The sequence below is a fragment of the Oncorhynchus kisutch genome, linkage group LG20 (genome assembly GCF_002021735.2).
Source record: "Oncorhynchus kisutch isolate 150728-3 linkage group LG20, Okis_V2, whole genome shotgun sequence".
NCBI lineage: Eukaryota > Metazoa > Chordata > Actinopteri > Salmoniformes > Salmonidae > Oncorhynchus > Oncorhynchus kisutch.
Genome location: NC_034193.2, coordinates 22,427,215 through 22,442,518, shown reverse-complemented (window position 1 = coordinate 22,442,518; position 15,304 = coordinate 22,427,215). Strand labels below are relative to the sequence as shown.

Sequence of the window (15,304 nt, the reverse complement as noted above, 5' to 3'; positions counted from 1 at the left end):
AACTGAGACCGTATATAGACAGGTCTGTGCCTTTCCAAATCCTGTCCAATCATTTGAATTTACCACAGATGGAATCCAATCCAGTTGTAGAAACATCAAGGATGATCAATGAAAACAGGGATGCAGCTGAGCACAATTTCGAGTCTCATGGCAAAGGGTCTGAATACTTAAGTAAATAAGGTATTTCTGTTTTCATTTTTAATACACTTGCCAACATTTTAAAAACCTGTTTTCGCTTTGTCATTATGGGGTATTGTGTGTAGATTGATGACATTTTGGGGGAAATACATTTTAGAATAAGGCTGTATCGTAATAAAATGTGGAAAAAGGCAAGGGGTCTGAATACTTTCTGAATGCGCTATATATCTAGTACAACAATAGGCTGTTATTGCAAGGTTCAATTGAAAATGTGAATGCACTGTAGAACCAGTACTGATATGCTGCTTGGTTCAAAAACTAAGTGTCAAATTAAATTACAGCATCAGTGCTAAGCTGGCTCTTACAACACGAGGGCCATGCTCTTGTCTCCGATGGCCTCCAGGTATTTGGCATAGCTGTAGTAAGTGGTCCTGAGGTGGATACGGTCGTGGGTCTCTGCTGTCTCCACGGCCTGCTGCCACTGGCCAGATGCCTGGTAGAACTTGTTCAGGAGGTCGAAGCGGCCGCAGCTCTTATACAGCTTCTCTGCATCCTCCTGTGGACCAATGGAGAATAAACACTTAAGATTAGAGGAATTATCCCTGAGTACAGTACACATGTAGTGTGTTGGTATGGACAGATATACTACTAATGACACAAAAGTGGTAAGTACTCCATAATAGCACGTACTTACTAACTACACTATTACAAGGTAATCACATAGGTAATTCTACTGGTACTAAGTGGCTATATGTGGTAATGATAGATTTGAACAACCTATAACGTGCCATTATTTTACTCTATGTACCAAGTATGACAATACCTGGCTAAGGAAATGAATTCAAAATGAAGTGAAGCCACCATTATCTGCTATGATCACCTACTGCTTTGTTGGCTTCCTTACCAGCATGCCCAGTTGAAGGGCCAGTACTGCTACCCTGGCCTCCAGTTCAGGCTCTGCCTCGGCCTCCCGTAGCGCCCGCGCCGCCCTGGCATTACCCATGTTGCCCAGACACACCCGTGCCACATCCAGACGCCGGTTCTTCACACACATCCTCGCCATGTTCTCCCATACTGCCTCACTGCAGAGAGAGAGGAGAGAGACATTTTGTTTGCGTATGTGGTGCTTTGTAGCTCAGTTGGTAGAGCATGCTGCTTGTAACGCCAAGCTGGTAGGTTCGATTCCCGGGACCACCCATGCGTAAAATGTATGCAAGTATAACTGTAAGTGGCTTTGGATAAAACCGTCTGGTAAATGGCATATATTACGTATAAGGTGTGTGTGTGTATTTGTTTCTCACAGACAGGATAGGGAGACATTTGGTTTGATAAAGTATATTGTATGACTAAGATAAGATCAGAATCCATAATGCACTAGGGAGAATAGAAAAACACTCGATTAGCATCGAACAAAATAAAACATTGTAAACCACTTCCTTCGTGATTCAACGACATTCAGTAAAAAGTTGAAAGTATTTGTTACAGCTATTTGAGTTCTTGCATATGCATGTTAGCCACTGATGTCTGGCACAAGAGAAGCTAGTCTTCATGTACACTGCCTAGGCTCCACTTTCAACATCTAACCCAATCAACTCCTGTAAATTTATTCTGAACCCCTTTAACACGTAAACATTTAAATCACAGACAGTAGTATTCTGTACGTGGGAACCCCGACCCAGAACTCAGGGCAGGAGGCCAAACCTGGGAGGTATGCTGCAGGGAGATTCAACTCGCTCTCACACTCACACACATGTTTGACCCCCCCCTCAAACTTCTCTCTTTAACTGATACAGATGTGGGCTGGTTATTAAAGTTAGGCAACAGTAAATTCCCGGAATCTTTAGGGGCCCTGGGACTCACTGGCAGGGAAAAAGGAGGCCAAGCTTGCCTTGCAGTGACCCATATAGCACTGCTCTGCACTGGCAGCCAAAAGCCTGCTCTCTATGGTCACAGACCATACAAACACAGCCCCTCAAATCCCCACAGATCTATCAGTCTGTGAATCCACATCTTACACAGACGTTTCAGAGCCAGGAAAGAACTATAGTAACCCTCAGGGTTTGGCGACACAGAGACACAGAGAGAGAGAGAGAGAGAGAGAGAGAGAGAGAGAGAGAGAGAGAGAGAGAGAGAGAGAGAGACAGAGAGAGACAGAGACAGAGAGAGACAAAGAGAGAGAGAGACAAAGAGAGAGAGAGAGACAAAGAGAGAGAGAGAGACAAAGAGAGAGAGAGAGACACAGAGAGAGAGAGAGACAACAGAGAGAGAGAGAGACACAGAGAGAGAGAGAGACACAGAGAGAGAGAGACACAGAGAGACACAGAGAGAGACACAGAGAGACAGAGAGAGAGACACAGAGAGACAGAGAGAGAGGAGGAGAGAGAGAGCGAGAGAGAGAGAGAGGAGAGAGAGAGAGAGATGAGGACAGAGTCTGCCTTTTGCCCCCCTCCGACCTTTTTCCTCTCAGGAAACCCATCCTGTTGCTGGTTGGACAGTGGGGGCCAGTGTGTTTGTCATTGTCACACACACAGAGAGAGAGAAGAGGAGCTGCAGCAGCTAGAACGCCCCTTAGGCTCTTAGGGCTGAAAACACTCCCATTCGTCGTCTCTGAGTGGACCTCAGGAGCGCACATTCTCACACAAACAGAGTGAGGGAGGGAGTTGTCTGGTCAAACCTGTTGCAGCCACAGACTAATATCTCCCACCCTGAACCAACACTTCCCACACACACACACACACAGAGACAGAGAGACAGCGAGAGAGATAGAGAGAGTGAGGGTCAGAAGAAGTCTCTCCCAGTCGACAAAGCCCTTCCTTGGTTAAGCCTCAGTGAGCCGCCAGTGAGCCACTGGCCCTTAGCAACACGATCCAGAGGATCTGCTCTGCTGCTCTACTCTGCGTCTCCACTCCCCCGCCACCCCTGTGGAGAGTTTGAAGAAGAAGGAAAAAACACAGAAGAAAGAAAGAAACTGGGGGAGCGGGGGAGGCAGACGCCTACACAGAGAAGAGAAAATCTTGTAACAGCTGCAGAGAACCAACGGAGAGGAGGGCAGCAAATAGAAATCAGACGAGGGGAGAAAAAGGGTCATAAAAATCTGTGGAAAAGAGGCGGTTGAAGAGACTATAGTGGAGTGAGGTTCGAGAGCGAGAGCCAAGCTGCAGCCAGTCACCAAAGCCAGTGGAATGGACCTCGACGTCGGTCAGATTAACCCACGCCTGCCCACCGTGCATTCCGAGGAGGAAAGCTGAACCAACTGACCTCCACCCCCAAAAAACTCAATGAGGATGAAGCTAACAACATGAGCTGAGCTAACAACACGACAATATGCTGAGCTAACACGTTCCTGTTTTTCTTCAGCAGTGTTACTGCCTGGGGTTAGCATTAGCCGCTAGCTGACTGGCAGTAGAAGAGGAGGAGAGCCGGGGGCCACCGAGCACCGCTGGTGTTGCTGCCCAGGAGAGGCAGGGCAGTGCAGGAGAGGACCAGAGGGACAACGAGAGGGCGGTGGGGGAGGGAGAGGTGGCGGTGGTGGGCGGGCAGCGGCACATGGCCGTGCAGCGGCTGGTGACGGCAGCGGTGGCGGTGGCCCTGCTGTCCCTGGTCCTCAACAACGTGGCGGCCTTCACCCCCAGCTGGGTGCTGCAGGCCCTGGAGGATGGACGCAAGCGCAGCGTGGGGCTGTGGAGGATGTGTCCCGTCATGACTGGAGGAGAGAGAGGCCGGGATGAACACGGTGTTGGGGGGTCCAATAGGAGAGGTCAGGGGTCTCAGAGGCCGTGTGAGGGCCTGGGCTGGGGCTCGGAGTATGCAGGCTACCAAGAGTCCCGCAGCACCGTCAAATGTAAGTGGAATGACGTGTCTGTTTCTTAATGTTTGCTCATTATGATTATTATTATATATACATATATATATATTTTTACATAGGCCTAGTTCAGAAACTAGGAAAACTGCAATATAAAAAAGATAGGTGCCCTGGGAATGAAGCCCAGACCAGCAGATCGTTGACGATGCAATAAAGCAATTGAATGTTATGTAATCTTTTGTGCATGGAGATCAACAACGATCATGTGTATCGCCAAACCAGACACAGCAAGATGCTAAACCAAGTTGTTGACAGTTGAGGAATGTGATGCAAATAAACCAGAAATGGTCCATCTCATTCAGTGAGAACAGACGGCTGCCAGGGCTGTATTGGACTGATTTATATCATACAACGATTTAAAAAAAGGGACAGTTCAGAATTCTTACGATCAAGGCTTGATTGACTGGTTATGTCAGGTTATGACCAAATGTTGGTTATTAGGTTATTCAAATATTGCATCTGAGTTCCTTTCCTTTTTCAAGGTAATGACAACAGCCTTTCATTCGATATCACAGTATGACACACAGCAATCTGAAATCAACAGGTCATCCCAGTGACTTGTCAATCAGGTGGAGTGTCTCGGTCTATAGTTTGAGCTAAAAACTTGCACAACTCACATGGATCCATCAATAACAATGTATCAATATGTCCGTAAACATACTGTAAAACTGACGTCTTGGCCAGAGAGATCATCCGAGAAACGTATCTCCCTCTCTCTGCCCCCCCCCCAGTGCAGTTTGATATGATGCGAGCGTGTAACCTGATGGCTACGGTGGCACTGACGGCCGGGCAGCTCATCTTCCTGCTGGGCCTGATGGAGCTACCCTTCGTCACCCAAGACTCCCAGTGGTGGGAGGAGGCCATCGCCGCGCTGTTCCAGTTGGCCAGTGAGTACCATACCAACCTAGTTAGAGCTATAGTCTGGGAATCTGCTCAAATGTTTTATATAAACTTATTGATTCTTGAAGAATAACGAATCCAAGAACGTGGCTTTAATACACTAACCGCAGATCATGGGGCAGAGTGTTTATAGCTACATATAGCCTACCCCAGTGTCTGCAACCTCTGGTTCACAGACCGCCACTGTTTCTTGGGATGATGGTTTGCGGTCTAGTAGATGGTTAGCCGTATATGATTTTGTCAGTTGTCAGGTATTAGTTGTAATGTAAGAGGTCATTCAAGGAGGCAGAAAGGACCCTAGCTTGCCAGTCCCTTGCAAAAAAAGGTAGACTAGCATATACAGAATGTGTTTCTGTGGCTCTGAGATGGTGCACAAATAAACAAAAAAGTCCCCTTTTCAGGACCCTGTCTTTCATAGACAATTCGTAAAAAATCCAAATAACTTCACAGATCTTCATTGTAAAAGGGTTTAAACACTGTTTCCCATGCTTGTTCAATGAACCATAAAGAATTAATGAACATGCACCTGTGGGACGGTCGTTAAGACACTAACAGCTTACAGATGGTAGGCAATTAAGGTCACAGTTATGAAAACTTAGGACACTAAAGAGACCTTTCTACTGACTCTGAAAAACACCAAAAGAAAGATGCCCAGGGTCCCTGCTCATCTGCGTGAACGTGCCTTACACATGCTGCAAGGAGGCATGAGGACTGCAGATGTGGCCAGGGCAATAAATTACAATGTCCGTACTGTGAGACGCCTAACACAGAGCTACAGGGAGACAGGACGGACAGCTGATCGTCCTCGCAGTGGCAGACCACTTGTAACAACACCTACACAGGATCGGTGCATCCGAACATAACACCTGCTGGACAGGTATAGGATGGCAACAACAACTGCTCGAGTTACACCAGGAATGCACAATCCCCCCATCAGTGCTCAGACTGTCCACAATAGGCTGAGAGAGGCTGGACTGAGGGCTTGTAGGCCTGTTGTAAAGGCAGGTCCTCACCAGACATCACCGGCAACAACGTCGCCTATGGACACAAACCCACCGTCGCTGGACCAGACAGGGCTGGCAAAAAGTACTCTGTGCTCTTCTCTGACAAGTCGCGGTTTTGTCTCACCAGGGGTAATGGTCGGATTCGCGTTTATCGTCAAAGGAATGAGCGTTACACCGATGCATGTAACCTGGAGCGGGATCAATTTGGAGGTGGAGGGTCCGCCATGGTCTGGGGCGGTGTGTCACAGCATCATCAGACTGAGCTTGTTGTCAATCTCAACGCTGTGTGTTACAGGGAAGAAATCCTCCTCCTTCATGTGGTACCCTTCCAGCAGGCTCATCCTGACATGACCCTCCAGCATGACAATGTCACCTGCCATACTGCTTGTTCTGTGCGTGATTTCCTGCAAGACAGGAATGTCAGTGTTCTGCCATGGCCAGCGAAAAGCCCGGATCTCAATCCCATTGAGCACGTCTGGGACCTGTTGGATCGGAGGGTGAGGGCTAGGGCCATTCCCCCCAGAAATGTTTGGGAACTTGCAGGTGCCTTGGTGGAAGAGTGGGGTAACATCTCACAGCAAGAACTGCCAAATCTGGTGCAGTCCATGAGGAGGAGATGCACTGCAGTACTTAATGCAGCTGGTGGCCACACCAGATACTGACTGTTACTTTTGATTTTTACCCCACCTTTGTTCAGGGACACATTATTCAATTTCTGTTAGTCACATGTCTGTGGAACTTGTTCAGTTTATGTCTCAGTTGTTGAATCTTGTTATGTTCATACAAATATTTACACATGTTAAGTTTGCTGAAAATAAACGCAGTTGACAGTGAGAGGACGTTCCTTTCTTTTGCTGAGTTTTCAAGCAACCATATGTGGCAGCCTATCCAACACCTACAAAAGAGGAAAAAAAAAACTAAACTAACAAGCCTGGACATGAACACTGCAGACGGCCAAGTACAGTCGGTCATTCTATGTGAAAATAAAAATACAAAAATGCTAAACACAGTTTGATGTCAAAAATCCTTTGTTCAAGGGATCTTTCTGTGGAATAGAACATACATGGATATTTTGGTTTAATTTTCACATGGAACGATCCAATATCAAACACTACAGAGAGAAACACTTGTTGAGACCTGCAGACATCAGCATACACCTAAACATAAGTGAGGCAAACCTTTCTTACCCAGGGACCCCATCATATGTTAGCAAAAAGATCATTCACGTCTTGTCTTATCATCAGGTGAATAATAATGGCAAGGAGAAGTAATCAACATTTTAAAATGAATAGATTTGGAAGACAGTTTCATTATTTTGACCTCCTCACAGTTCATTGGAAAGAGGAAGTGTAAAGACTATTAGCTACAAAGGCATCTTGGCGGCAGGGAGAAAATGTTGCGGTTGTAAAACACATTTTCTGCAATTCTACACATTTTTCCACTGAGCTGAGAGAATTTTGCAGTTTTAAAGCTTATTTCCTGCAATTCTGTGCATTTTGCCATGGCTAATGCCGTGTCCCTCTGCTCAAACATAACAGAATCAAATGGGTATGTGCTCTGAATGCCCGTTTTTTTTAAATGTTCAATTCTCCCAGACTGTCTATCTTTTATTTGATTGTAAGTTCTCAAAGATGGTATTATACAAATGATATAGTTTAACATCTTTTCTGCATGCTTTCTATCTAGTTTTGGTCGTTTAAGATGACACTGAAATTGTTTTTCAATCCTGAAAATTACTACTTACACAGCCCGCCTAAGAGTTTTCTATAGTTCAAGATGTTGGCATGGACGCAGAGACATAAAAATGGTATCCACGATGGTATTCTGTTGCAGCAAGCGATATTCATAAAATATATATTTTTTTTTTATACAACCCCCCCCCCCCCAGAAAAAGTATAATAATAACTGGCGGACCCCTGCATAGCCGTAGGTTGAAAACCCCTGAGTTAGGGAACCACACTATAAAACACCTACTGCCCAAAGCAAGACACCAATGCACTACCAGATATAAAGTGAGACTACAGGGGAATCTAAAGTGAACGAGCAAGTTGAGTTGAACTTTGAAATGTTCAATAGTGTTCATCACTTTCTGAACGTTCCTCAGATCTAAAAATGGTCACAGTGTGTTGCTAAGAAACAAAAGTCCCTCGTTCCCCAGTGCAACACATAAGAGAAACCCATGGAGCTTTGAGGCTTGGCTAGAGGACAAAAAAACAAACAAATCCAGACAGACTAAACAAACCAAAAAAACCCCAAAAGGATCAACTGTTATCGTTCCAAGACGTAATTTTCTTGAAAAGTCAATTAAAAAGAAGGACCACCAGGAATAGCAATGGAAAGGAGAGGAGGGGGGGGGGCAGCTCCATCCCAGAGGGTCGTGTGGCAGTGTGGGCATGGCCCTGTCCAAGTGCCCAACGTTGTCACGTTGTGTCGGACTCACATCTTATTGTTTAGGGATGTCAGACCCGGTCAGTATTGTGGCACAGCGGGGGCAGCATCCAAGGGTCTGATGGCTAAATATAGCAGGTGGTCGGTGCGGTCTGGTGGGCCGGGCCCGGAGCAGCAGCGAGCCAGGGAGCGACTGTCGGGCGCCAGGATATCCCTGCTCAGGACAAGGAAATGCCTGCGACTACCTGTTATGCAAACCCCAAGCAGTGGAGGAAAGAGAAGGGAGCGGGCGCAAAAGACAGTTCGACAGGGACTGAGAGTGTGTGTGTGTGCTGGAAGGGAGGGTGTGTGCGCGCGCGTGTATTGGGTTGTTCGGTACAAAAACGTCCTTTTATACACATCGCCGTAGGGTGGGAACAGCTGCCTACCAGATAAGCTTGGCCTAGCTTTTATGCCTGAGTTTAAAGAATGCACAGGAACAGGAGCAAATAAAGGGGTCCCCTCTATCGACACGAGATAAAAATGCTAGCTTCTTCGGCCACGCATCGCTGGGACTTTTATCTGAAGGTCTTAGGCGGGACCCACCCAAATCATCCCCTTCCAAAAGAACACGCTGAGCCAAACTATTGTTTGGCACACAAGGACTTGTCTCATCTCATGTGTGAGATGTTTATACAACGGCAGAATAATTAGGTATAGATGGATATTTAGGAAGGTTGTCAGTAGCTGTAAAAAAAAATAATAATGTTTTTAAGAATTTAAAAAACAACAGCCTGTCTATTATAAACCCACATGTTGACATTGATAAGAATAGTGACATGACTAATGAGTGAGAGAAATACAGAAGCACCTACTTCCCCCAGATAAAAATACCCACTGCCGGAAAAAATGCATCATCCTTTGTACTCATATGCCACTTTATGAAGACGAGACCATATTTGGACATCAAGAGTGAGCAGAATATAGATGACTTGGTGAGGACTTCCAAGGCAGTAGAGATAACAATGGTTCCTAGGTTTCAGTGTTCCCAAGGCTTCTCATTGCCTTGTTATATTTAGCTGTTACTATATTGACCATGAAATAAGAGACTATATGGAAATACAAACAGCCAGAGCCAAGACCTGATTTAACAGATCTTGACAATGATTCAAAAGGCAAGACTAGCCTATAGTATATTATAAAACAGATGGTTTGGATCCTGGATGCTGATTGGTTGTTACCCGTTAGTTATTCACAATAATCCACGGGTAATGTCAGTTAACAGTTACATTTGAATAATCAATGCACATCCACAGTCCCACAGCCCAGTCAGACAATTCACAATCTTCATCTCCACCACTGAAAAAAACAAAAACATCTTGACATGATTTATAATATACTGAACACCAGCAGACTTAGTGATTTCCCCATCATCCCCATTGCCTTCACTTCCTGAGTTCGGGCCAGTTAAGTAGACCTCCACCGCTCAGCAGTTCCTCTCCTCCCCCACTGAGAGCCAGTGAATGGGCCTCTCTCTCTCTCTCTCCGCTGTGAATGGGAGTTATATTTACGAGCAGCCAGTCTTTCTCGGGAAAGAATGCTCTGTTTTCGGGATGTGCCAAAAAACTCAGCTATCACATGCAGACGGTGGGATAACAATATCCAATTCCACCCAGCGATATCTCAACACTGGGTTCAGCAGCAGGGCTGAGCTGTGGCTGAGTGTAACACTGGCCTGTTTTCAACCCCTGAGATTGACGGGCTCAGGAATGTGCGACGGAATGGAGAGAGCTCTGCGTGAGGATCAGAGGATCAAAGGTGAAGGGTTAGAGATTCACGTGGGTTTGAGATGTGAATTTGAGGGGGGGGGGGGGGGGGGGGGGGGGCACAGCTGGCACCACGTCCAAACTGTGGCCTTGGCTATTGTGTCTCCCATACACAACGGGGCAATGCTATCTCCAGAGAGAACAATACCAAGGGAAATATGTGCTTCTTTCTGGAGGAAGAGAAAGGCAAGCCAAAAGCGATAGGCTTAAAAAGTCAAGGAATTTGAACACTGGGACCTCTTAGGCTTGTGGGTGACTTCACAGCACAGTTGAGTGCACCGCAGATTAAGCTGAGGGCATTTAGTGGGCTGGTGGTCATACCAATCATTCTCTATTCATTGAATAGTGCTAAGTCATTCAGGTATGACATGACTACTAGTTGTCCTAGTTTAAGAATGATAATAGATTCATTGGAAAGACAAGCAGGAAGCAGTAAGCTCAGTGAATTTCCAGGACCTAGTTTAATTGCAATGAGATAAGAATGGGTTCAGTCAGTGTCTTTCAGGAAGGTTGTTGACAGGCTGACTGTGTCAAACATCCCCATATGCTAACCTGAAGCGGGGGGTGTGGAGAGAAGGGAAGGAAGGAAGGATGGAAAGAGGAAAAAGGGGAAGGAAGCCCGACAGATAAGAATGTGCCAAAGAAAAAGAAGCCATTCACACAGCTCACATAGCCTGGAGCCCGGGGACTGGGGAGGAGAGAGGCTTTAGGATTTAAAAAAAATAATGTGAGTCAAGCAGGTTAAACACACAGATGGCCAGACAATCACTTGCACGCAAGTTACATACTCAAATGCAGACACATAAGAAACATAAACAAACACACACATATTAAATCACACACAGGCATATACAATTACCTAGCGTCAAACTCCCATAAACAAAGACAGGCTTATGGATCGGAATCACCCATACAGAGAGAGCCATACACAGCCAAACTCTCACACAACATTTAAATAACGTTTGTCTGGCACCGTCACTGGCCAGCCACAGGAAACTGACTGATTCATATCCTAACGGACCAACATCCCCTTTTCCAGCAAGTATTTTTGGTGCCTTTATTTATACCAACTGTTGATCGGACATGCTCCCAAACGAGTGTTATTGTTGAACTATTGACTGGCTCCAGTCATCACTTAAGTCTGGGAAATGGAGTTTCTCATTGAGATCTAGGCTAGTGATCAATCCATTGTGGGTGATGGTTCATTTTTGGTTACAAATCAAATGTTGTCATCATACTTTGTGGGGGGGGGACAGGGTTGGTTGGGGGAACAGGGGTAAATTCCCCACCTTGGTTTTTTTCACCAATAAATATCCAAACCTTAGAGCTGAAATCTTTAACTGGTGAAAGTGCCACATCCGTTTTGGATAATACAACAACAAAGAAGTTGCAAAAAACAAAAAACACAGTTTTCCCCCTCTGACATCAATGCACATTACGATAGGACAGCAGAATATTCACAGCATTTGATTTGTTTTACCGCGCTGCCCAATGCGCCTCTCCTTTGTTTTCACCAACAAAACAATAACAAAGGCTTTGGGGTGGCAAACAGTGGCGCTGTTTCCCTTAATGCGGATTGTATCTTGATTAACGTTTGTTGATGGAACGGTGATATAAATGGCTCCTCTCATTTTTTGCAATCTTCCCCCGATCATGGTGACGCAAGTTACAGCAATAGGTTTTAACATTACATCAGTAACACATTAGAACGGCTTTCAAACTTATTTGGATAGCTTTTCTGAGAAGGACGGTTTCCTTGCATGTGTCCTTTGATGCTGAAATCTCAGTAGTCCTCCCAGATAGGAAACCTTTAGAATTCAAAGACCACAAGCAGAGCCCCTTCTGGGCTTAAAGGCTCAGTGAATTTCTAAGCACAGCAGGCCAATATGCAGCATGATCTACCTGTATAAAATGTTCCTACTATTATATGGTCATACTCAATATAATAATATAGGGACCAAGGGTCATGAGGCTTCCTATATTCATGCCAGCAACTGATTATCCCCAATAGATTTTTATTGCCCCTCTACCTGTGATTGCTATATTGTAAATGTTGACTAGAATGAATCGTGAGGATTTTAGTAGAGTTGGCAACAGTGAGATGATGATATTCTAAAATCCCCTTCCCATCAACGGCACCGTTAAAATAAATTCAATTGATTCAATTGTTTGAGATGGAGACCAAATACACAAGAGATTTGGCTCTCTCTGGTTTGAATGATTAAGGCCTCATTGAATTAACCCTTCCCTAACGCTCTCCCTCCCCAGGTTTTGTGCTGGTGATCGGCTTGGTGACGTTCTACCGGATTGGCCCGTACACACACCTGTCCTACTCGTGCTACGTGGACATCGCCGCCTGCTTATTGGCCACGCTCGCCGCTGCCATGCTCATCTGGAACATCCTGCATCGCCGCGACGACTGCCTCACACCCCGGGTCATTGTCATCAGCCGCTCGCTGGCGTCGAACTTCCACCCACGCCTCGACAATGACTATGTGGAGTCACCCTGCTGAGCCCCCCGAGCCCTGACTCTTGAACCTAACAGGGTGAAGAATAGACAATGCTCTGACAGTCTCTGCATATTTTCACCCAAACCGGTGCCTCAATTATTTACTCTACAGAAGACACATGTTTTGTTGTGGCTCTACCTGTGCTGGACTAACATGATTTCACTGTTGTACAGTTCTACATCTTTGAACTTCATGGCTTCATCATTTACAACGACCAGTGGAACTAAAAAATGTCCCTGGACTGAGTAACGCTCCTTGATGCAAGGATAGTGTCTCCATAAAACATCCAGCTAACACATCTCTAAATCAAAAAAAAAATATGAATGATACACAACATGGCCAAAAGTATGTGGACACCGACTCGTTGAACATTTCATTCAAAAATCATGGGCATTAATATTGAGTTGATCCCTCTTTTGCTGCTATTACAGGCTCCACTCTTCTGGGAAGGCTTCCCACTAGATGTTGGAACATTGCTGCGGGGACTTGCTTCCATTCTGCCACAAGAGCATTAGTGAGGTTGGGCACTGATGTTGGCCTGGCGATTAGGCCTGGCTCGCAATTGGCATTCCAAATCATCCCAAATGTGTTCGATGGGGTTGAGGTCAGGGCTCTGTGCAGGCCAGTCAAGTTCTTCCACAACGATCTCGACAAACCATTACTGTATGGACCTTGCTTTGTGCACAATGGGCAATGACATGCTGAAACAGGAAAGGGCATTCCCCAAACTGTTGAATAAAGTTGGAAGCAGAGAATTGGAAGCAGAAAATTGTCTAGAATGTCATTGTATGCTGTAGTGTTAACATTTCCCTTCACTGGAACTAAGGGGCCTAGCCCGAACCATGAAAAACAGCCCCAGATCATTATTCCCTCCAGTCCAATGGCGGCGAGCTTTACACCACTCCAGCCGACGCTTGGCATTGAGCATGTTGATCTTAGGCTTGTGTGTGGCTGCTCGGCCATGGAAACCCATTTCATTAAGCTCCCGAGAAAAACAGTTATCGTGCTGACGTGGCTTCCAGAGGCAGTTTGGAACTCGGTAGTGAGTGTTGCAACTGAGGACAGACAGTTTTTACTCACTATGTCCTTCAGCACTCGGGGGTCCCGTTCTGTGAGCATGTGTGGCCTACCACTTCACAGCTGAGCCATTGTTGCTCATAGATGTTTCCACTTCACAATAACAGAATTTACAGTTGACCGGGGCAGCTCTAGCAGGGCAGACATTTGACGAACTAACTTGTTGGAAAGGTGGCATCCTATGACGGTGCCACGTTGAAAGTCACTGAGCTCTTCAGCAAGGCCATTCTACTGCCAATGTCTGTCTATTGCATGATTGTGTGCTTGATTTTATAAAATTGTCAGCAACGGGTGTGACTGAAATAACCAAATCCACTCATTTGAAGGGGTGTCCACATACTTTTGTATATAGTGTATGTAAGTCAGTTTTAAAACCATAAACTGCAGTGTTTCTCCTATATGCAGTGCACCGCCGCTGCTAAACCATGGCCACCACTTAAAACAATTATATTCAAAATTTAAAAAATCCTAAAAACAGCTAACTCTACCACCACTGCTGAAAAAACTCCTAGGGGAAACACTGAGCTGTAGTGAATTTGTCATTTTAGTAGACATGTTGTAGTAAGCCAATTACTCCAAAGTGTGCTTGAAGGCTTGTTTGACCTGGAATTTCCTCAGCAAAACTCCATGAAAACACCCTGTTTAGGAAAAGATCAAGCTGGATCTTGACATGTTTTGTTCTTAGTGCACTTACAGTATGTAATAACATATACTTCCTGCATATTGTTTATATTATTCTTAATATTAAAAAAGAGATTTAGGTCTACCTTTATCTTGAGAACTCAATGTTGTCAAGTGCAGTGTACGTATGCACAAAATTGCACATTAATTCATTCTATCCAAACCACCAAAGGGTGTTTAATGGCAAATTGTATTAAAAGAAGACTATTTTCAGATCTTCAGACCTCAGGACATTGATGATTTCAGATTTGCCCAACAGACATAAAGTAAACACCATAAACATTCAATAATCTGCTCGCTTCTGGTACATGTACTTAAATTAATTTTATACAGGTGTATTAAAATATTGCTATTATATTGCTATTATATCATACTGCTGAAAGGAAATCAGCTGTTCGTGGAGTTGTCACTTTCAAGCCGAAACAGTGAGTGTGCATGAAAATAATAATAAATAATACAAATGTTACAATAATGTGTGGTATTGTCTTTTAAAATACTGTTCTATTGTGTGTGATGTCTAAGACTCTTATATACAGTATAGAAAACAGTATATATACAAATATTGTGTTACCACAAATAAAAATTATATATATATATATACTGCTCAAAAAAATAAAGGGAACACTAAAATAACACATCCTAGATCTGAATGAATGAAATATTCTTATTAAATACTTTTTTCTTTACATAGTTGAATGTGCTGACAACAAAATCACTCAAATTATCAATGGAAATCAAATGTATCAACCCATGGAGGTCTGGATTTGGAGTCACACTCAAAATTAAAGTGGAAAACCACACTACAGGCTGATCCAACTTTGATGTAATAGTCAAAATGAGGCTCAGTAGTGTGTGTGGCCTCCACGTGCCTGTATGACCTCCCTACAACGCCTGAGCATGCTCCTGATGAGGTGGCGGATGGTCTCCTGAGGGATCTCC

General features: G+C 44.8%; 2 protein-coding genes across 2 annotated transcripts in view; one reads left to right on the top strand and one right to left on the bottom strand.

Annotated features, from left to right (window-relative positions):
- ift140 (intraflagellar transport 140 homolog (Chlamydomonas)) overlaps positions 1-15,304 on the bottom strand; it is a 51,208-nt gene that overhangs the window by 8,301 nt on the left and 27,603 nt on the right. The window contains exons 19-20 of the mRNA XM_020453719.2: positions 1,043-1,220; positions 504-694 (exon numbers count right to left, since the gene is read on the bottom strand). Coding sequence (XP_020309308.1) covers positions 504-694; positions 1,043-1,220 — 369 coding nt within the window. The remainder of the gene's footprint in view (positions 1-503; positions 695-1,042; positions 1,221-15,304) is intronic.
- On the top strand, positions 2,673-14,837 carry tmem204 (transmembrane protein 204). Its single transcript, XM_020453721.2, has 3 exons — positions 2,673-3,979; positions 4,732-4,887; positions 12,366-14,837. Exons 1-3 carry the CDS (start codon positions 3,685-3,687, stop codon positions 12,608-12,610), a joined length of 696 nt encoding a protein of 231 aa, XP_020309310.1. The 5' UTR covers positions 2,673-3,684; the 3' UTR covers positions 12,611-14,837.

Coding starts and splice junctions, on each gene's coding strand:
- tmem204 (XM_020453721.2), top strand. CDS start 3,685: ATGGCCGTGCAGCGGCTGGTGACGGCAGCGGTGGCGGTGGCCCTGCTG. Junction 3,980..4,731: donor GTCCCGCAGCACCGTCAAAT/GTAAGTGGAATG, acceptor CCCCCCCCCCAG/TGCAGTTTGATATGATGCGA. Junction 4,888..12,365: donor CGCGCTGTTCCAGTTGGCCA/GTGAGTACCATA, acceptor CTCCCTCCCCAG/GTTTTGTGCTGGTGATCGGC.